Source organism: Diabrotica undecimpunctata, chromosome 1, assembly GCF_040954645.1.
Source record: "Diabrotica undecimpunctata isolate CICGRU chromosome 1, icDiaUnde3, whole genome shotgun sequence".
Classification (NCBI taxonomy): Eukaryota; Metazoa; Arthropoda; class Insecta; order Coleoptera; family Chrysomelidae; genus Diabrotica; species Diabrotica undecimpunctata.
The window spans coordinates 166,773,796-166,797,701 of record NC_092803.1 but is presented as its reverse complement, the minus strand read 5'-3'; the positions used below and the strand labels follow the sequence as shown (position 1 = coordinate 166,797,701).

The following is a 23,906-nucleotide window of genomic DNA, read 5'->3' as shown; positions in this document are numbered from 1 at the left end:
CTAAAGGTTCCACTGTAGGAACCTATTTGGAAAAAACCTTTGCAAAAGGCACTGATTTCTGTATTCTCCTCTGTCCCATCTCTTTTTTGGCTCCTTATCCATTTTATAAGTACGAATTAGGACGAAATTTGAAACTTAAAGAGTTCTTCAGCTCTTTAAGATATCGTTCAGTCAACACTGCTCCCCATATACCACACATACCCTAGAGACGTTGGTCTTGACCCTCGGAACTAAGGAGCGCTGTAACCCAGCACAAATCTCAACGTATGATGAGTCACTTGTGGTTTGCCTGTTTAGTGATTTGCTGATTGAGCATGATATAGATGTGCATATGTTTAAGTGTACTTTGTAATTGTGCATTTGAGTGTACGTGTCATATTCAATCAATAAATTTACAGTTATTAACATAGATTCAGCCCTTATGTAATGTTCTCATTCAATCCTGTGATGTTTTGGTTTTATCTTACTCACATTTGTCATATTTGTATGAGGTATAACCACATAATGTGTCGTGAAAAGAGATCAAATTCTCTATCCAGTATTGTCTACACCCAGTACTGAATTGATCTTACTCAGTTAAAAGTACACCCGCACGGACTCAGATCTTTTGTGTTAATTTGTCCTAGAATATTTTCTCAGTACACTGCAATTAGTTCCTTTTCTATTTTTAAACATCTACAATTATACGGCTTGTAGCATACCTAAAAAAAGGACTACTGTCTTTCTTTTGCAAGACTATCAGCGTGTACAATAAACCAATTAGCAGCAGTACGACGAGTTTTTAACAGACAGATCCGAAAAAAAACTATTAGCAATCTTGTTACCACCATTTACTTTGTGTCTTGGCATCCATACCATCAGTTTCATAAGGGATTGTTTACAGCTGCCAATTCTTAACCCATACTAATATAAAGTTACTGTTATATTGATTTGTTTTGTCAGTCAAATAACCAAGAGGGGCAGGCAGTTGACCCCCATTTCGCTTCACTGCCGAAATGCTCTAGTGGAAGTGCGTTCGAATCCTGACACGGTGTACAGAAAAATAAAGAGGCTAACGTAGTAGAGTAAATTCTAAAATTAATATACTGCTTAGAATACGTTGGTGTGAAAATGAACAGAAATGATCATTTCTGTTCGCAATTTCGATTCAATTTCAGCTCTAGGTCAACTCCATGTTTGAACAAGTTACAAAATTAATTTTGAAAACTCCAGAACCATAACCCTCACCCGCTTATATGAACCAAAAATTATCCGAAAAGCCATAGAAATTGAAAAAATGCCAAATTTTCTCAATAAAAGAGATGGTGGCATCCGCATACCTTCGACATGGAGACCTCTCATAAAGAAAATATCCGCTCCAATCAAAATTAAGCCATCATAAATGTTCGCGCCAACACTTGCGACAATCACCCCGCCAATCCCCATGCCAAACCTCACGCCAACCTAAATCCAAACCACGTCACCATCGACGGTATAAATGAATCGTCTGCTTTTACCAATAACAGTAATGGATTGATTAGTGATGAGTGTAGTAGCGTCTGGGGGCTCGGGAGGCTGAGACCTCGGAAGCCCTGAAGAAGACATCAGAGATAATGTCGAAAGCTCGGCGCAGTGATAATCGACGTGGTTCAACCTGGAGGCCTGTTGAGTTTAATATTAATTCTTGTAATAATATTAATCTTAGCTTTATTTGTATATATATACATATATAATGATTTTGAAAATTTTGAATTACCGAAACTCTAGTAGTTACCGAACTTCAATACATATTCTAAGAGTATTTACTTTTAATAATAGCATTATATTTTACTTTCTAGGGGTATTTACGAGATTAGTTGACACAGCAAATATAGCATTCCATTCGAAATACTTAATGGATGCTGATAAATTGATGATGGAATTTGGCAGAAAAATTTTAACCAATCCACAACCCAGATCGAAAAAATGGATATCTACGTCTGTCTCTCCAGATCAAAGGTCAGAAGAATGGGCTGACTTGAATGGTCCTGAGTATCATAAAAACAATTTGATGAATACGGTAAACTAACATTTTAATAACTTCGATATTAGAAACTTTTTTAGTATGATTCTTGACAGTAATATGAAGATTTTCTTGAATGTCTTAAAGAAGATTTAATTAGTGGAATGGAAAAGTAATTTCGAAACGATGTAATAATGGAAATATCTTATTTTTCTTTTTTTCAATATATTTGGGATAAAATTATATACATACATATAATTTCAATAAAAAAATTGTTATATGATGTTTAATTTCAGGTACGTTTTGATGAAATTTATGAACACATAGAAAAAAATGCTATTATAATTGAAATATCTCCCCACGGTTTACTGAAGTCAATTATAAAACGAGAAATTGGTCCCGATAATACTTTGATCTGCTTGTCAGATCGAGGAGTTCCTGATCAGGAACAGTTTCTTTTATCAGCTATTGGCAAGTAAGTATCATTTATCATTAGTTAAACAATTCAGTGTCAATTTTGTGACTAAAAACACCTTTTAGTAGTACAAGTGTGTTTTGTTCACCGAAGTTTTTTCCAACAGAAATTATGCTCTGAATTAAATCTGATATTGCCTTGCTATATTCTAAATCAGCGTTACTCAAAGTGTGATCCGCAGAGCGTGCTCCGCAACGCATCCAGACGGGTTTCGCCGGCAGCCATAACAAAATTTATAATCTTATTTTCACTGTCAAAGTTATAAATAAACTAAGAAGTATCCGCTTAAAATAAAGTAAAATAAAGTAAAAGTAAACTACCAAACCGAAACGCCTACTTATAGGTTTACCGGGTACATATAAGTAAATTTACAAATTTAATATATTGGTAAGTAAGCGTCAAGCCTATTACATCGAAACACGTATGTCATCATTCGTTAAGAACTATAAGCAATTTAATGACCATGGTTCGTCGCGCCGCTTCTCGTTGACGCGTAGTTCGGAGAAAAATGTCTGCATTTGCGAAATTTCTGGGATATTCACAATAATTCGATGGTTGTAAAAGAAATAAAAGAAGGATTGTTTGGCGCAAAGAATGAATTAATCAAGCGTACTGCAAAATTTATTCGCTCCACGCTCAGTATTTTATGTTCGCTTGTGTTGCTAGTAGTGGTTGTGAAGACTTGTATTTCGTACAGTCCAAAAGATTCTATTTATCACAAAATTAGCCAAATCACATTAGTGTTTGAGAAAAATGAAGCTTTGGCTCAAAGGTGTTGCAATAAAAATAAAATCATCCATGGAGTGTTTACAAGTGGTTAGCTTGGATGATCTGTCAAATTTAAATTAAGGTAATATAACGGCGTTTGATTATAGTTCTATTGTTTTGAGTTCAAGTAGTTAAACATCTAATGATACGCTAAAGAAGAAAAAACGAAATTATGATGAATTTTAGTTTAAGCTCGGATTTGTAAATCCTAACGGCTCACCTATCTGTACGTTGTGCTGCAAACTCCTCCTTAATAAAAAGAGAAATCAAACGATTTCTACCTGGCTAAACCGAATTCAAATTTTTACCACTGCGCTTCCTAAAACTTGCGAAAAAAACAGCTTGATGAATTACTCGGCAAGGGAATCTAAAATTGCATTCCACATGCCGTTCATCATGGTCAAATCTTTACTACAATCAGACCGCTTGTGTTAAGGTGGACCAAGAGGTTTCAGCTATAGTTTCTATTAAGCGTGGTGTCAGACAAGGATGTGTTATGTCACCGATGTTGTTTAATGCCTACACTGAACCAGTTTTTGAAATCGCGTTAAATAATCGCCGCAAAGGTATTAAGATCGGTGGTGAAATTATTAACAACATCAGATACGCCGATGACACCGCAATAATGGCAGAGAGTCTAGAAGATCTTCAAACCCTGTTGAATGCTGTAAACAACGAATGCACTGAAAAGGGCTTAACAATCAACGCAAAAAAAAACAAAATGGATGGTGGTTGGAAAAATTAATATTGAAGACTCAGTACTAAGATTAGATAACAAAATCCTGGAAAGGGTGGACCACTTTAGATATCTGGGTAGCTGGATTGACTGCAGGGTTGAAAGTGAAAGGAAATTTCGACCAGAATAGAACTCGCACGGAAAAACTTTATTAACTGGCGTTCTGTATTATGCAGTAGAAGTCTGTCGTTGACCACACGTCTAAGAGTATTGAAGTGCTACGTCTGGTCCACTTTGTTCTATGGATGTGAAACCTGGACAACAAAAATAAAAAATCTTAACAAATTAGAAGCGTTTGAGTTATGGTGTTACCGTCGCATGCTCAGAATCCCGTGGACAGCACACATATCTAACGAACGCGTGCTAGAGACCTTGCACAAAGAGCGAGAATTGATCAACATCATCAAAATGAGAAAGGTCCAATACTTCGGTCATATAATGAGAGGACCTAAATATCGCTTACTGCGGTTAATCATTCAGGGCAAAATCGAAGGACTGTTTCATCTAGCTGCCGACCGAGAATCATTTCATCAGCTTGTCAATATGACGATAGCCAACGCTTGAATACAAGCACGGCACACAAAGAAGATGTCCTCCTTAATAGTTTATAGTGGTACCTGTTAAGATACACGAACATTTAGAAACTGTGCATATCGACTTCAAATTCAAGAGTAAAGTATTTGTTGTGCGTAAAAATAACAACTATTAAGAACCCAAAAACTACGAAGGTGTCGTATTTGTTTGTTTAATGCATTACCCAAGAGGGAGAATCGCACAAAATCGCCGAAAAGTTCATAAAACTATGTGTGTTAGACAAAACACAACGTGTGCTCGAAGAAAAATCTGCAAAGTATTTCTTTCTACAGTGCCGCTTTCGAACGAACTGATTTATACGGCTTCAAAATAACAATTTCGTCTTGCAAATGGATGAGTTGATTGATATTTTTGGACTGGCTATATTGCTAGTAATTATGCGATATCCATATAAACATTAACTCAAAGAAGACTTACTATGTGCTCTCATCGCCACTTAGAAACACAATCTGTTGATGTTTCTGTTAATGTTTATTCTTGTGGACTGATTCCAGTATTAAGTTTTTCTCTAACGTGCATTTTTCTAATTGCTTTTCATAATTGTTTTCTGGGTACGCTATCATATGCTTTCTCCAAGTCGATAAAGGTCATATGTTTTTCAATATTTTTCTCTTTTTTCTTTTCTATCGCCTGTCTCATGATGACTATATTATCTAGACACGATCTGGCTGGAAAAGATTCTTGCTATTGACGGCATTAAACTGATTCTTTTATAGTTATTTGGCGAACTTTTGTCACTTTTTTTGAAAATAGGTGTAATTTATGATAGATTTCACACCTCTGGAATCTCCTCTTCTGCTACGATTTCAAGGAATAACACTCATATGAATGATACGATCCTTGCACCTCCATATTTCAGCAGTTTCTATTTTATGTTTTCTGGTCCTGTTGCTTTGTTGTTCTTGGCTTTTTTCGTTCTTTGGTTCTTCTATATCTTCCTCTGTGATTTCGGCTTAATTTGTTATTGTTGTCACAGGGTCTTATGAGATATACTCCGGTCAATTTTCCTGTTCTGTTATACTCTATCGTATTGTCTATGTCTCTGTTTTGTCTGGTTTGTCTGTCGAAGCTTCCTTTAAAGCCAAATTAAGTCAGCAACATTTGCTTGGCATTTTGCATATATTGGATTAATCCATGAGTCTTACAAATTATATTTGATATGCTGTTGATCAAACTAATTAATATGTATGGTCGCAGGTTTTTGCATGGGATATAAGGAATGGTGGTATTGTCATACAGAGTGAATATCCACCCTATATGACTATGCATATGTCTGTGAAAATTCATAGCTTAGATAATAGTAGTTAGTTAGTAGCTTCTTCAATCCATATTCGTCCACTGCTGAAGAAATGCATTTTTCATTTGTTTCCATTTATATCTACTCTCAGCAATTCTCATTAATGGCTTGCCCACTATATGGTTGATATCATCTGTCCACCCCTTCGGTGGTTTTTTCACTCCTTTCTCCTGGTTATCTCGTTTCAGTTTCAGGGATATCTAGAGCAGCAAACTCGACCCATTGCTACTTGATCTTCGCTATACATTCCACATCAGTCATTTTTGTTCCGTAACGAATTTAGTATTCCGACTCCTGTCTCTAAAACTGTTTTGAGTTATACTGAACTGTTTTAAAGTTTTAAAACTGTAAAGGCTGTGTTCCTAAAGCCGTACGTAATCACTGACAAAATACACTTGTGATATACTTTACACTTTCGACACATTCGCATACCTTTGGCATAGGTACCTTTTTTCTTAAAAATATAGCTTAACTTGCCGAAAGCTGTCCAATATGCGTTTTTTTTTATTTCGGCCATTTGTTTTTCTGTATGGATTTTAATTGTATATCCACGATATATATAGTCCTCTACATTTTTCAAACTGACTTCAATAATGAGATTAATTTGCAGATTATTTTATTTATTATTTATGGAAATATAAATATGTTAAACTTTTCGTGATAAGGGAGTTAAGAGAGTCTGATAGTTTGTTATCTGTAATTATGTATTTTTCTGGACCTTATCATAAAAAAGGGTCTTTGTATAGAATTTCCAGAGTTTTAACAAACTCTAATTTATCAGCTACTATTTTTTTAAAATTTTCTACTAAGCATAAAGATATTTTATTGCGTTTTGGTGTCATATGCCTTATTTCTTTATATATATATATATATATATATATATATATATATATATATATCGACAGTCATATTTCTCAAGTTTTTTGATCTTGATGCATATTTTTTTAAATATCTGCATCAACCGTACAAGTAATTTATTTATATGTGTAAGATTGTTTTAATAATTTTAGAATTTATAATGCTGGAGCACAACCAAATTTAACAAAACTTTATAAAGGAGTAACATTTCCTGTCAGTAGAGGAACTAAAATGTTATCACCGTTAGTTAAATGGGACCACAGCTCATCTTGGAGAGTGCCACTCTGGAAAAATGAAGATTGTTTTGGAAAAGTAATTTCAGTAAATTTAACGAATGAAAAATATGCTTTCCTCACTGGACACAATGTAGATGGAAGGACTTTAATGCCTGCTATGGGATATCTGGTAAGTAATAATTGAAAAAATCACCTCATTTTATAATATAAAAAATATTATTATATTATAGAATATTATAGAAATAATATTATTGAAAATATTAGTTTCTTTAACAATCTTTGGTGTTTTTTACTAATTTTTTTCTTTTGTTCCACTCCTTTGACTAAGTCTGACCAAGAGCAAACAAGAGAAGTAGAGATAGAGCTCAAACCAGATAGACTGATGATATCAAGCGAATGACTGGTTACGATTGAATGCAAAAAAACAACAAACAAAAATAACGGAAACGATGGATGGAATAGCTGTTGATGATAATGATGATGATGAAATTTATAATACAGATAAAATTCCTCAAGTCTATCGTAAGGCATATGTTATTGTTATAGGCGTCCCTCTTTTTATATAGCCTTTATTTTGAGCCCCTGGTACATTTTTACTTTTATCGATCTTTTTTTTTTGTCAGGTGTTTGCATGAGTAACTTTTTTCGTTGTGATGGATTGGCCAAATGTGTAAACCTAATGTATTCCATAAAGCTAAGACGGCGAATGGACATTGACTCCAAAGCCAATAATGCTTAAACACACACACACACAATCTTATGTAATTTGTTATCTTCAAATCTGGGTTTGTTTTTCCCACACTCTCAACATAGACTCTCAACTCAGACATATTTGTAACTCGGTTTTCTCTACTTTCCTTCTGGTAATATTTATCGAATTAAATCTTAATCGATGTTTATGTTTTAGGTTTTGGTTTGGGAAGTAGTTGCTGAACTTCACTCAAAAAAGTTTACCAAACTACCTGTTGTAATTGAAAATATTAAGTTTCTGAGAAGCACAGTGCTCTCTGAACAAGAAAATGCGGAGTTCCTTATAAATGTTATGCGAGCAACCGGAAACTTTGAAATACATGAAAGTGGATCATTAGTCGTTTCAGGAAAGATTAGTGTACCTAAGGATATCAACAAAAAGTATATATCTCATAAGTTATACACTGGACCTAGCTCTGGCGTGAGTAAGTATGTAAATAACTTAATTTATTTTTGAAAAGCATGCAGTAAGTTTCGAACTCATGGAATTCTTTCTCCCTTGGGTACTATTTAGTCTTACACTATTATTAATAACATTTTCTTTTAGTTTTACAGAGGGAAGACTTTTACAAAGAACTTGGAATGCGGATGTTACTTCTAACTGACGATTTTCAATCTATAAAACAAATCGATATCGATTCCACGGACGCATTGATAGAATGGAAAGACAATGTTACGTGTTTTCTTGACGGTATGCTACAATTGATGATTCCTATAAATAGACCAAGAGAATTAACTGTACCGCAAGCTATAACGAGAATAATTATTGATCCAGAACTATTATTTAATGATTGTGATGACAAATGTAAGTATTTTTCATAATTACGACATTAGTTTTTGTTTTTTACATCAGTTTGTGGAGCTTTACAAATTATATGCTTTGCATATATGAAAAAGTATTTCCTTTTTGATGCTCGTCCAAACCAAACACATTTATACATTAGCTAATTCCTTATATTTTGCTCAAAAGAAAAAAATACATTATGATAAAATCAAAAATAATTAATAATTATTGTGTTGTGCACTCCGATAAAATAGGATGGAAATCACCAAATCAGCTACCGAAGTTTTCTCTTCAGCTTTTTAAAGTATATAGTGATTATATTGTTTTAGTTGTTTAGTTTCTTACAACATAATGGTATACGCATTCATTCATTATCTTTTATTCAGGATATTATCATTAGCATATCATAAACGGAATGTTCGTTATAAATTACTTAAGTAATGCTTTAATTGTATAATGTTTTAAAGTTATTAATATTTTTTTCAGATCGTCCAGTAAAGCAAAACAAATGCCTAGACGTGATCCAGACAAAAGGAATAGAAATGTTTGGAGCTAAAGTTGTTATTGCTCCAAGACGTCAGAAGATACAAAGCGATCCATTATTACAATCCTATCAATTTGTAAACTATATATCTCCTTTGAATGATAAGTATGACTTAGACATATCCTTAGACATTGCACTGCAGATCATATTTCAAAACATTGACGGATATAACCGAAATTTAACGATGATAGAACTTCATACACAAAAACATAAATTAAATGAAGAATTCAACTATAAAATTAAGGAAATCATAAATAAACAGATTTTAACTGAAGTTAAATATTTAAATATGGAACTAAAAGATGTTGAGGAAAAGGCGGACGTGTTTATAATAGATAAAGTGCTATTAAAATCTTATTTAGATGATATTCCCAAGTCTCTAAATACGAAAGGTTTTATTTTATATTGGGGCAAATTGATGAAAACACCTAATGATCTAGATCTTATTTTCCAAACTCCTAACATATCTTTACTGCGTTTGAAAGCATCTTTCCCAGAAAACCACGAAGTAGTTAAAATATCAACTTCAAGTTTTGAATGGTTGGACAAGCTTGTAAAAGTATCCCAATCTAATGAAGAAATAACAATATGGTTATATAGCCAAAATGAAGAATTCAGTGGTATTATGGGGCTGGAAAGGTGCTTAGTAAGTGAAAATTTAAAAGTAGAAATTAAATCAATTTGGATTAATCAACAGGCGACACTGTTTTCAATAAAAGACGACGGATACAAAAATCAGTTATCAAAAAGATTGAATTTAAATGTATTTCGAGAAAATACTTGGGGAACGTACGTTCATTTTCCTATAAACGAGACCGAAAAGAAGTTAATAAATTCAGCGGAAGTCTCCTTGCAAACTGTTGGAAACTTGGCTAGTCTCTGCTGGATAGAAAAACGTCTGTTTGGAATAAAGTAAGTTTATAAAGATAGGATAGCATTAATTCTTATATTTCTATTATACACTTTATATTATATTTCTATTATATAAGTCTAACCAAAAAATTAGGAAGAAATCTTATATTAGACAGAATCTTGTAGTTTAAAACGTCCAATAGAAATTCTCTGGGGTTTATAGCAGTATATTTATTAAATTATTGTAAATTTTTTGGATCATAATTTAACCATTTGTCGACTACCTCCTAGAAAAGTTTCTAATTTTTTAGATAATCTGTTCAGCAGATAGGTAACTTTCCTTTACCCTCTTGTTGGACTCTTCTTGGTCTCTATGTTACAATACGTTTCTCCGCTGTGATCTTTTATGATCCAGGTATTGTTCGTATTACCTATTTGTATTTTGTTACATCCTTTCGATTCTTCTAAATAAAGGGTGTTTTTTTTAGAGGTATAGAAATGTAAGTTGGCAACACCTTTTTGACTGGCGGCAATTTTGACAGCTTTCAAATGATTTATGTTTAGTTTGGTTTGACATTTAAATATGACAGCATAAATAGACTGATGCCTGAACAACGCTTCCAAATAGTTCAAATTTATTTTGAAAATCATGGTTCAATTCAAAATACGTATCGCTCACTACATCCATTTTATGGTCAACATAATCGTCCATCAGAGCAATTAATTCGATTAACCATGGAACGTTTTTGCACCACGTTTACTACGCATCCACACAAATGTCGTATAGTGTCGTACAGTGCGTACAGAAGAAGTTGTTGCTGATGTAAAGCGTAACATATAGGAAAGTCCGAATCAGCATATCTTCCATCGTGCACAGCAGTTGGATATGTATCCATTTACTTTATGGAAGATTTTGCGGAAAGATCTTGGTTTTCGTGCATACAAAATCCAACTCATGCAAGAATTTAAGCTACACGATCTACGCAAGGCGTAGATTCTGTGAGTGGGCCCAAAACGAGATTGCCGTTTATTCTGATTTTCATAAGCGAATTTTGTTTAGCGATGAAGCTCCCGTTTGGTTGAATGGCTATAACAACAAACAAAACTGCTGTATTTGGAGAAAAGATAATCCCCAAGTCTATGTTGAGACACCTTTACATCCAGAAAAACTGACTGTTTAGTGTGCTTTGTGGGCTGGTGGAATCATTGGTCCGTAGTTTTCCAAAAACGATACTGGCCAGAACGTTACAGTCAATGGTGACTTGTATAGAGCCATGGATAGTGACTTTTTTATTCCTCAATTGAACATCCATGATGTGCAGGAGCTGTGGTTTTAACAAGACGGCGCAATATCACCGTTGGAGTCATTTTTGTGCTAATACGTTTTAATAACAACCTTTATAAAAGACAACAAGAGTATTTTCATAAATTTTGTAATGTCGTACTGTGACACTTCGAAATATTTTACCCCAGACGATAAGGCATTTCATTATAGTATCGATTATTTAAAAAAGTTTTAATATTATTACTACTACAATGTACATTTTTTTAAATAGCTGCGTTCTTTGTGGATCATCCGTAAAATATTGATATTACTAGAAAATAGCAAAAATTACTTTTCTCTGTAATTACTCTGTAAGTTCCGTACTTGAGCTTTTATTTGGTCTAAAGCCTAATAAGGTGTCAACTAAAATTTATAGTATTTTATTTGCTATGTTTGTTTATTTATTTATTTGCTAAGTATTTATTTTTTACTTTATAATATATATTAAGAAACGACATTTTTACCTTTCAGCAAAGAACATTTGGATCTAATCGTTAACGTTAAGTACCTGGCCCTAAACTTTAAAGATGTTTTGGTAGCCACTGGTACTTTACAGTCGATCAGAGGTACTGAACCCAGAGAAAACCCAGTAGATATCGGATTTGAATTTTCTGGATACACCAAATCGGGTAAACGGGTTTTTGGATTTCTTAGTGGAGTATCATTTAGTACTCAATGTCGAGTGGAACCGGAGCTTATATGGGAAGTACCGGAAGCTTGGAGTTTGGAGGATGCTGCTACAGTTGCAGTTGTTTACACAACGGTAAGTTCTTTCTATACTTTTTCTATTGATACGGTGATATTGATTTATCTACATTGCTGCATTTAGCTAGAATAGTTCAATAAAATGGGCCTCGAAATGACTGTTAAGAAATGCGATTTGGACAAAAAAATTTTAAAATCTACATACGTATACTCAAATCCTTTAACAAAACCGTACTTAAAATAACACTCAAGAACCAGCAAAGTACCATCCAATTACTTATCTTGCAACTTTGTACAAATTGGTCACATCTTGTATCGCCCAGCGTATATACCAACACTGTGCTCTAAATAATATACGGAACCACAACATAAAGGATACGCTATCGAGGTCATGTATAAACAAATTAAAATCGAAATAATTTCTGAGTTTGTACGAAGAGTAAGGAAAACTCCATGGCTCATATCTTAATAGTAACAATGTGTTTAAGGCATTAAATACATGCGCATGTTTCATGCCTAGCTATTTATCTGATATTGCTAACTAAAATAGATGTAGAAAGTATTCAGCAAAAAGTGAGAACACTTTTCACAAAGGTATTAAAAGACTATAGTATAGAGAACAACATTGCCGTAGTTCCGTAAGTGAAAAGAGGACTATATATATATATATATATATATATATATATATATATATATATATATATATATATATATATATATATATATATATGTCAGCAATTAGAAAAACAAGTTTGCGGAAATCCCACTACCAAGACACTGTTAAAATCCAAAATAACAAATGCCAATATGCATGTTAAACTCAACAAACCATCCAACATCTTACCAGAGGCTACCAGGCAATTGTCGAAATTGATTATAAAGAACGGCATGATCTAGTAGGATTCTTCATCAAAAACTAGCCAACAGACTCAAACTTCTTTAAACCAACCATCTCCTCAAATAAGGAGACAATAAAGATTAGAGAGTAGAAGAATCTCCTAGAGAAGATAAAACAGTTGAATCAAGCGATCTTCTTCTTCTTTGAGTGCCTCTCCTATCGGAGATTGGATATCATTAGGTCGATTCTAATTTTATTTACTACTGTTTTGAATAATTCGTTAGTGGTACAGCCAAACCACTCTCTTAAATTTCTCATCCAGTACATTCTTCTACGGCCTGGATTTCTGCGTCTTTGGATTTTTCATTGCATTATATTTTGTAGGAATGTGTACTTTTGTCCTCTCATCAGGTGGCCAAAGTATTCAAGTTTTCTCTTTTTTATATTCAGTATAACTTCTGGATCGTTATTTATTTATTCTGCGTATTACCTCTTCATTTGTAATTTTATCCACCCAACTTATTTTTAGTATACGGCGGTAGCACCATATCTCAAAGCTTTCAAGATTTTTAACATTCTTCTGTTTAAGAGTCCATGCCTCAACACCGTAAAGCAAAGTACAGAATACATAGCATTTTAACATTCTAGTTCATAGCTGAATACTAATATCACAATTACAAATTTATTTTTTTATTTTTATAAAGGTAGACCTGGCAATTTCAATACGTCTTTTTATCTCGTGATTTTGGTCACCTGTTTCATTGATGAGGGTTCCCATGTATTTGTATTCGTTCACTTTTTCGAGTTGGGTACCGTTTATTGCAATACTAGTGTCATGTATTGGATTCTTACTGAAGGTCATATATTTGATTTTTTTGACGTTCATCCTTATGCCGTAGTTATTACATATCTCATTCATACTTTCAACTAGATGTTGTGGATATTCCGCTGTTCTTGCCATTATCACAGTATCGTCAGCATATCGAATGTTATTGATAACTTCTCCATTGACTATTATCCCTTCGTTTGCATATGAGAGAGCTTAGATATTAAACAAGAGCGGTGACAATATACAACCCTGTCGTACTCTTCTACGTATTTCTATTTCGTCCGATGTTTGGTCTTCTATTTTTATATTAGCTCGCTGATTCCAGTACAGATTTAATATTATTTGTATGTCTCTGGTGTCGATGTTCTTACCCTCCAGGATTTCTTTGAGTATATTGTGGCGTACTTTGTCAAAGGCCTTTTCAAAGTCTATAAAGTAGGCGTGTACCTCTTGGTGAACATCTAGACATCTCTGAGTTAGGACGTTTAAGGCAAAGAGAGCTTCTCTTGTACCTAATCCTTTTAGGTATATTACATAATCAACAAAATTGATTGATTCTCAAAATCCATATACATGAGAAAATTATTGTGACGGCGTACTAGCTTATCTATAGCTCGATAAAACTAAAAGAGCGCCATAAAAGCTCAAAGCTTATCAAAGCTTTTTCATACCGTAGGTATCTAGGATAAGTGAATTTTCCACTCAGAGAGAGTGAGAGTAAAGACTTAAATCTGGATAATAATAATGCTTACCCACATATTTTAGTGGTAAAATTTTGGTTCCAGAGGTAAAATACCCTTCTGTTTATTACAGTTCCTATTAAAAATTTTTATTTTACTTTTAAGATAGAATTTCAAGTTTTTTCCAGCTTTATTTGATTAACAACAAATTTACTAAGATGTAAATTAAAGCCGGAAGGTCACAAAATAGAACAAGTGATGGATTTAAATACCTACGCATCACATTATCTAGCTACATCAAGCTCGAAACAGAGGTGGAAGATCAAATAAACAGAACAAACCGAGCCGCCGGTTGCCTAAATCAAACAATATAGTGAAATAAAAATATCGGGAAAGAAATGAAAGGCAGAATTTACACAACAGTCATCAGACCAATCATGACATATGCGGCAGAAACATAATCTGGCTCAAAGAAGACAAAAAAGATTTTAGAAACAGCAAAGATAAAAACACGTAGAAAAATTGATGGTAAAAGACTATGGGACAAAGCTAGAAATATAGATGTACGACGTAGATGCAAGGTCTAGAATATCAAGTAATGAGTAAGAAATAGAAGAGTAGAATGGAAATATCATATAAGCCTAATGACAACAAATAGACTAGTAAAAACAACATAGAATAATTCCCAATAGGAAGATGATGGGTAGGAAGACCACGAAAACGATGAAACGATATTTTACTGGAGGCACATTGAAAAACAGACAGAGTCATGTCTACATAAAAAGAATAAGAAGAAGATTAATATAAAATTGTGTTTTTCTATGGAGTCAGGTATTAAGTGGAATCAAACGTGGTTTATCTAACTTTATTTTCACTCCAAAAACTCAAAATTACAAATATCGTAAATTCTAATTAAATTAATAATTATCGCTTACAATTCACACCGATATTGCTTATAAAAACACTTTCTTAACTTTTCTCGAAATAAATAATATAGCTAGCGGAGAGACAGAGGTAATTCATGCAATATTACGAAGTTCCAGAAGGTTACCGATAAAGAGCTTCTCGAATTATTCAATGCCAGGACCGCAATTAGGTGTGATATAACAATATTCTCTGTATTATGGTCTAAAAAGATGTACCTGCTGTTTAATACCTAAATGATTTTCCTATCATTACACGCAGCATAATTTTACCAGCATACTATCAGTTAAACAAAGATTCAGTATTGTCCTGCACCTGCTTACATTTTTCTCTAAAACTTAGGATCTCCATGTTAAGATACATTTCATTGTTTTCCCTACCCAGTCACTAGGAAATACATAACTTAAAATATCTTAAAGTAATATTTATATTCAATTTTAACCTTTCTATTAAAAGTCTAGAACAGTTTAAACTACTGAACTATTGATACTTTACTTTGTGTTTAAGTGTTACTATGCCATGTTTATACGAGGTCAGATGGAGCGAGGAGAATCAATTTTAATTCATTCTGGTACTGGAGGAATTGGTTTGGCAGCTATATCCATTGCCTTAAGTTTAAAAGCAACAATCTTCACAACAGTGGGATCAAAAGAGAAGAGAGAGTTCCTGTTGAAACGATTTCCACAACTAGAAGAAAGCCACATCGGTAAACACATGTACTTTATTTTAAAAAATTCACATCTAATTTTCTCTTTAATAGTCTTTGTTTTTTTATTATCTTCCTCTCGAAGAATTTTCGTAGTACTTTTTCTTATATCCGTGATCTTAACAATAGATTTCAATTTTCAACTTTCTATTTAGGCTTTGTACACGCATTCAGGAGTTTTTAAATTATCATCATTTAAATTATCCTTTTAAGACCAACTATTTCTTTATTTGGTATTAACCTCAGGTTTTTAAAAACTTTATATTGATTCTCTCGTTAATTGTGATTAGTTTCATTTAACATTCAGTTGTTTTTACTTTTGGAATACAATTATTATTATAGTTTTCGTTATGTTTGTTTATAATTATAAATATTATCCTTCTCCATTGTGGTTAATATGGTTCCGTTAATAATGCGCATATCATGTAATAGACTCACAATAAAAAAAAGCGAGCAAAGCATATTTATTGGCCAAAGGATTGTAAAATCGTAGTGGAGAGATTAGGATCAGGTGTAATTGTTTATGTCCTCTTTTTACTTGACTGTTACTCAGGCGGTCTGATAAGTAATTAGCCAATAAATGAAAAACGAAAATTTTGGAAAAGTGACGATTTATTTCTCAACATAGTCTCCTGTTAGCTAGATAGACTTGGCCCAGAGATGCTCTAACTTCTTTAACCCTTCTGAAAAATATGTTTTCTCGAGGTTTGAAAAGTAGGCCTAAGTGACGGAGACGATCTCCTCATTGCCTCAAGTGGTCTTACAAATAAATAGCATCTTGCGTTTGTTGTCCGGAGTGAGCAAAGGCGGCACCCATCGTGCCGACAGCGTTATCATTCTCAAAATTTCTTGCAGGATATACATACGCGGTCATACGCGGAACATACGCGGTCTTTTGAGATACCCACTGTCACAGCTCTCTCGCGCACCTTCAATCAGTGGTCTTTTAATACGAGATCGTGGATTTTTGTCACGTTACACTCCGTTGTAGTCATTTTCGGAGCACCGATGTGACTTCAAAAATCCATGTCTAACCACGTTGAATCTCGTTAAACCAATTTTTGACGGTTGTCATCGAATGAGAAGAGTCACCGCTTACAGCATCCCAGTGCTCTTTGATTTCGCTACTCGATTTCCCCTTCAAAAACAAGAATCGAGTTACCGACTGATGTTGCTCTTTTTCCATTTTTCTAAAATCCGCGGACACGCTCGCTTTTAGACGCGGTCAAAAGAAAACTGCGAATTGTGATTTCGCTTCGGCTGAAATTTTGAAATTAGATGTCTACGAGAATGTATTACAGAATAGTAGATTTCTCTTGAAATAGTGGCGCCATCGGGCGGTGAGAATAAATACTTCTCATAAATAGTTTATGAGAATACTTCTCATCATAAGTTTGTTTAATTATGTGACTGTTTTAAGCCATTTATCCATTACTATGATGTTTTAAGTTGGTTGTCGAAGTTGTATCATAATTTATTTTAATAGTAGTGTAAAACTGGACTATGTTCCTACTGCCTTATGGTTGGGCTTTATCTTATGATTAATGTCATTTATTTATGTGATATTATTGCTGGCATATAATACCTCCAATATGACAGCAGAGCAACAGGCAAACAACAAGGCTTACGTCATGATTTTGTATTTATTATTTGTGATTTTTTTAAGTAATTCATTAAAGTATTGTATTGCAGCGAATGGTAGCTTAATTTTGTATGTTTTCTAAATTGTTTCTCATCAGGACCTATATTTATTACTGTCCCTTATTTTTCTTCAGAGAGAGAGTTTGAAGCTGATTGTTCGTTCATGTATTGATGTATTGAAGAACTTGATGGTTGTGATACACTATGTTTAGAAGGAAAGATGAAGGATTTGGTTGTGATAAATATTGTGAGATAATTGGTCGCATTTACGTGGATGAACCTGGCATCTGTTGATTTATCCCCTATTGATTTTAATTTTGGTAACCCAATTGGGGATGTGCCACTGGCGATAGGAAATAATATTGTTGATAAGATGTATTATTTACGTAACATTCAGTTTAACAAGGCATTATTGTTGATGCTTTTATGATAAATGTATCTAAACGTGATTCCAAAATTTTAATTGTTCGATATAGCACCACGTAACAATTTTGTAAAGGCAATAACACCTTTAAATTCACTGCCGTAACAGAACTTGTCATATTCTTTTTAAATTGCCGCTACACACCGTGACAGAATTGTCGTAATAATATAGTTTGTGTTGTACTTTTATACCTTTTTGTCCACTACTATAACCTTCCATTCTAGAATTGTATGAAATTATTATTTTACATATATTTTAGGTAATTCAAGAGATCCCACATTCTACAATCTGATAAAAACAAAAACAAAGGGTAGAGGAGTTGATCTGGTTTTAAACTCGTTAAGTGGTGAACTTTTCACTAGTTCTTTAGATTGTTTAGCGGGTGGTGGGAGATTTTTGGAAATAGGTAAAGCAGATTTACTTAAAGGAACCATTATCGATAGTGGGATCTTCTTAAGTAATGGTAGTTTTCACGGAGTCATGTTGGATACTCTTCTGACTGAAAGTCGAGAAGTAAAATCCAAAATTAATAGGATTTTATCTGATGGTAAGAAAATATATTAAGATGTAATATAGAGTAACTAATTCTATACTTTGTGAAGCATTTTTTTATAATTATTTAATAATCCAATAAGTAAGTATTTAAATAACTTTTTTCATTAACCTCTTTTTGTTTAAAAACATCTTTATTGTATAGCTTTTAAAAACACATAAAACAACTGTCAACTTTAGCTATTAATACAATTAATTCTACAAAACTTTTCAATAAACGTCAAGCTGTTGTTAGTTTTATGAATTAATGTCCCAATTACAGCATTCTATATTTAATGAATTACCTCTAAACTATTTGGCACTGAAAAGTTTTATTTTTTTAACACCTTCGTGACTTAAAGAAATACCAATTAAGGTAGGTGACCCAAATAAGGCCACGTTAACGTTTGAAATTTTTTTCAAAAGGAGGCATTTGAATTAGAAAATAACAAAATAGCTTTAAATGTCAGTTAACTTATCGACAACCTATACTTCTTTCATCTTTACTGATCTATTGTAATAATTATTAATTATTTTTAATTTTACTTTTTTTGCAAATTGGCCATATTAGCGCCAGGTGTTCCGAATAAGTATTTACACAAATTACCATTTTGTGTTCATTTAGGTGTAAAAGAAATACAACTAACTGCAAATGAAAGTCAAATTTATATTACATATGTTTAAAAATCACACAATATAATTTTGAATTTCTTATTTACGAAGTAAATATTTTTCAAAAAGTACATTTTGGCCAGATAAATGCGTCTTTGTCGGATGTGTAAATCCTACGCATTCTTCGTGCACATCCCGTCCACATGCTGAGAGCACATCCTCATATCTCTGATCTGGTCCTCGTCACAAACGAAGCAGTGTACCATGTACATGATTCCGTGATTCCTAATCGGACAGGCCTCGCCTTTGAAGACTTTGATAGTGACGGATCAACAATTTCACTCCTTAAAGACTCTTTTTTCATTTTTATTTGGAGGTGTTGGGGTTATTAATTTTTCTTTTTAACAGTTTTTGGTGCAGCGTCGCCTTTATCAGATGGAGCATCAAACAAGTTAACCACTAGCTTTTGGGCTCCTGCATTAAAAGATTTTTTCTTTAAATTCTGTTAGTTTTAATATTGGGAGTGGACAACGTTACTGTGAAGGGCGTGTTTATCTTATATGTGGTGTCTTCAAAGGTAACAGTTGGTACAGGTCCATATATTCATTGTCTGATGTGTCATGAATCGAGTAATTTGAGGGAATCACTTTCAAAGCTAACATCTTGGTATTTATAAGAACGTTTAGGAAGTAAAGCTTTGATCCTTTTAGCTGAAGATTGATTCATCGGTTTTACAGAAGTACTTTATTCGCTTTCTACACTTTATGAAATCACTGATGGATTGAACGGGTAAATTCCCGTAGCTTTGGATCCGGAGATAATATATCCTGATGTTATAGCCTTAGCCCAAACTTCAGAAAATATTCGTCCAAAGACTGTGCGTCTTATTGAGTGTTTAGGATTATTCATCCAAAAACGAATATTATTACAACACGTTTAGGATTATTCTTCCAAAATGATTCGAAAGATTTGAAAACAGACTTATCCATACGCTGTAGCTCATCAGTTGTATTGCTTGGCAAACAAAACAGAGTAATGTCGTACTTTTTAGCAGCTTTAAAGATGTTTGCATCTAAATAAAACTTAACACCATCAAAAATCAAAAAAGTATTTTTACCTTTAATCCGAAACTGTTGCAAATGTTCGATACACTTTAAAAAACCATCGTTTGTCATAGTTCCTTTTAGTGTCATAACTACTTTGGTTCCAGGAGCAAGATTTTCTTCCCATTCTGGTATGAGTCTCTGACCCTTAATTATTATTAGTGGTATGTACTGACCACTAGCATTGGCATACGACACGATTGTCACGTTTTTAGCATGGTTAGATGTTACTATATCCACTCTTTTTGCCTCTTTTTGGTAAAAACTGCCTGTTGGTGGTGCAGTGTCAAACGGCAGCACCTTTTATTGATGTTTTAAATATTCTGATGCTTTCCAGAAAAAACCCAATTTCTCCATGACTCCCTTTAATTTGTCAAAGTAATCAGTGACAATTGCTTTGTTAAGTTTATCTTGATGGATTCAAATTTTGTGTTTTACTCCTAGCCACATCAGGATGGCGATCCAAAAATAGTCTCAATCACTTACGCCCAGCTTTTTGTTTCATTGGGTTAAAAGTATAAGGAATATTGTTTTCCTCGCAGATATAAAATACTCTTTTTCCAATTATCTTGCTAGTAATAGGCATGTGCCAGTAAGATGAAAGTTTCTTGAGCAAAGTTCATTTTCTTGATCAGTTGATAAAATCGTATTTCTACCTAATTTTTCAGTTGGTACACCTGTTATCAAATGGTTTCGTAAGGTTCTCCTAGGTATCCAGAATTGCTTTGAAGCCTGGTGGACAGAAATTCCGTTTCTAACAGCATTCAAGGCCTACTTCATTTACTCTTCGGTCCATTCAGCTCGCTTTTTCTTAACTGCATTCGGCTCCATCTTGTCTAAAACATATATAAACAAAAATCGTTAGTTCAGTGCAATTTAACATAGTAATAAGCTTTCATTTATAAATAGTGAGATAGTTCTACATAATCACAATGTTTAAAGGTCAATTAAGAGAATAAAATCTGTATTAGGGCATCCTTGTTTACCAATTGAATCTGTTACAATAGCCTTGTATGAATTTCATGAATTTCAAAGACTCTTGCTATGATCATATAATACAGTTAATGTTGAACTAGAAAATGTATACCACTTAGCAGTTTTGATGAATAAATTTGCGTTCGAAACTTCAATCTTGATCTGATGTAACATGTGACTAACGCTGGCGCATTATATTACGTAGAAACTTGAAACTACCACAACTTTATCCTTAAGTACACCCCATCGACTGGTGCTGTGCTTATTTTTCCAGTGTTGGTACTTTTAGACAAAAAAGCTATTAGCCTTATTAGAGCCATGTCCTTATTTGGGTCACCTGCCATATTATATATGGTTAATCTTGTATTGATTAGTACAGGATTCCAATAATAATCCAAATATCCAAAGTGACTAATGATATCAGAAAATGATAAATCTGGCAACCTTGGAAGCATCAAATTTGACGTCTCCATATCGCAGATAGGCGTATTCCGGTTTTTGTATAATTCGAACCATCCATTTAAAAGATAATTAGGCGTTTCCAGACTTTTGATCTACTCAGTATATAGCTACTAACTAGTACAAAAAAGAACTTTTTAAACTTTCTTTTTAATTTTTATGTTATAATATACAGTAAATTACTGTGAATTTTCTTAATAATGTTATATTTATGGTAAATTATCTGGTAGCTAATTTGCCAACTTCTTCTGACAGGTATTGCATCAGGAGTTGTACGTCCATTACCAGCCTCGGTATTTAACGATACTGATTTAGAATCCGCATGGAGATATCTGGCTTCTGGAAAACATAAGGGAAAAGTATTAATCAAAATTGAAGATGAAAAATCACCGGAAGCTTCCATCGTTTCAGCGTATCCAAAAATAACTTTCGATCCTGAAAAGGTCTATATTATCGTTGGAGGACTAGGAGGTAATTAAAAGATTTTGGTTAATGTCAATACCATACTTAAAATTTTAAGTATGGTATTGGCATTTTTTAATTTTTAATGTTTTAATTATAGTATATATATATATATATATATATATATATATATATATATATATATATATATATATATATATGCCATCTGTACAGATTTCTCACCTCCTGGTGTACGCCCTACAATTATTAATGCAGGACTGTCTGATCATAAAGCAATATATACCAAGTTTAACACCATTGACAAACAATTCTCGAAAACCCAACGTTTAGGTAGTATTTTTTCGCTCAGAACTTTCGTAAATTCCAAAATTTGTGCTTGACTTCTGGGTGGCACTTTCCCTCTGTGAACGTGGACTATAATTTCAGTGATTTTTTAGATTGGCTTGTCTCTTCAATAAGGCGTTTCTTTTAATTACAATGAAGTCAAAACTCTGGAATACCAAAGGTATCCGCAAATCAGTTAAGAATATGTGTTTACTACTGTACATCAAGAAATTTACTACCAACATCTTTGTCACTGAATATATCTCCAAGTACAGAGGAACCAATACTTATCAAAACAGCTAAAAAATGTACTATTAGAATCGTATGGGAAGCTCTAAAAAAGTTGCAAGAAAAACTTGGTCCATAATAAACGATCTTTGAAATAAAACTGACAGCTCAAATATTTTCTCTTCCAAACCCTGAAAATGTAAATGAATACTTCGTTAATGTGAGTAAAATATAACATCAACTATTTTGCCACAACAAGATCCTATTTCCTATCTCCACAATTCAAAAAAGGTCTCGAATTTATTCTTTATAAGACTAGTTAATAAATCTGAACTGATCCAAACAATCAGTAGTATCCAGAGTGCCTAAAGACAGCCGTTATTATTCCTCTTCATAAGGGTGGTGAAAAATCTACTGTCTGCAACTATAGACCTAGTTCCTTACAACTGGTCCTATCCAAAATTATTGAGGGACTTCCCGACTTATGTTCTTTCTCGTTGAAAACAACATTTTATCACAACGTCCGTTCGGGTTTTTATCTAATAAATGTACCAGCGATGTTATGTTTTCGGTACTACATGAGGTCTATCAAGCACTAAACAATAATCTTTATATTGCCACTGTTTTTTGTGACTATGACAAAGCTTTTAATTGTGTAAATCACGTTATTTTGATAAAAAAACTAAATTTCTACGGAATTCGAGTTATTTATTTTTTTAATTGATTACTTGAGGAATAGGAAACAACTAGTTAGAGCAAATTGATACTGACTCTAGCCACAAAAGCATTGTATGTGGAGTACCAAAAGGTTCAGTACTGGGTCCTCTACTTTTCCTTATCTTTAAAAATGACATCACTAATTTAAAAATATTTCTTTTTGCTGATGATACCAGTAGTACCTGGAAGAACTCTAATATTGCAACTCTTTATGCAATTATAACTTCTGATCTACTTAAAATAAAAATCTGTTATAACTCTAATTTACTCTCTTTTAACGTGTATAAGACAGTAGCATTATCCTATAAAGGAGCTCTTCGACCCTTGCTTCTTAATAACAACTAGATCAGTATCGTTTATTCTGTATTTTTGGTATTTTTATAGACAGCAACCTCAAATGGTCCTTTCATATCGATATGTTAAGTAAGAAACTAGCTGCAGCCTGCTATATGCAATAAGATCTGTTTCGAAGGAAATCAGTTTAACATCTTCCAAAGTAACATATTTATCTTTGTTCGACTCTCATCTTCGATATGGTCTTCCTTTTTGGAGTTCTAGTACAGCTGCCCAATCTGATGTAATTTTTAA

The 23,906-nt window shown here is 33.3% G+C and overlaps 1 protein-coding gene across 3 annotated transcripts in view; it reads left to right on the top strand.

Annotated features, from left to right (window-relative positions):
* LOC140432522 (fatty acid synthase-like) overlaps positions 1–23,906 on the top strand; it is a 109,022-nt gene that overhangs the window by 76,109 nt on the left and 9,007 nt on the right. For all 3 annotated transcript variants that reach the window (XM_072520466.1, XM_072520467.1, XM_072520465.1), the window contains 10 exons: positions 1,818–2,038; positions 2,278–2,456; positions 6,862–7,114; positions 7,853–8,120; positions 8,243–8,500; positions 8,966–9,935; positions 11,671–11,962; positions 15,683–15,881; positions 18,206–18,493; positions 21,882–22,097. In XM_072520466.1, coding sequence (XP_072376567.1) covers positions 1,818–2,038; positions 2,278–2,456; positions 6,862–7,114; positions 7,853–8,120; positions 8,243–8,500; positions 8,966–9,935; positions 11,671–11,962; positions 15,683–15,881; positions 18,206–18,493; positions 21,882–22,097 — 3,144 coding nt within the window. The remainder of the gene's footprint in view (positions 1–1,817; positions 2,039–2,277; positions 2,457–6,861; positions 7,115–7,852; positions 8,121–8,242; positions 8,501–8,965; positions 9,936–11,670; positions 11,963–15,682; positions 15,882–18,205; positions 18,494–21,881; positions 22,098–23,906) is intronic.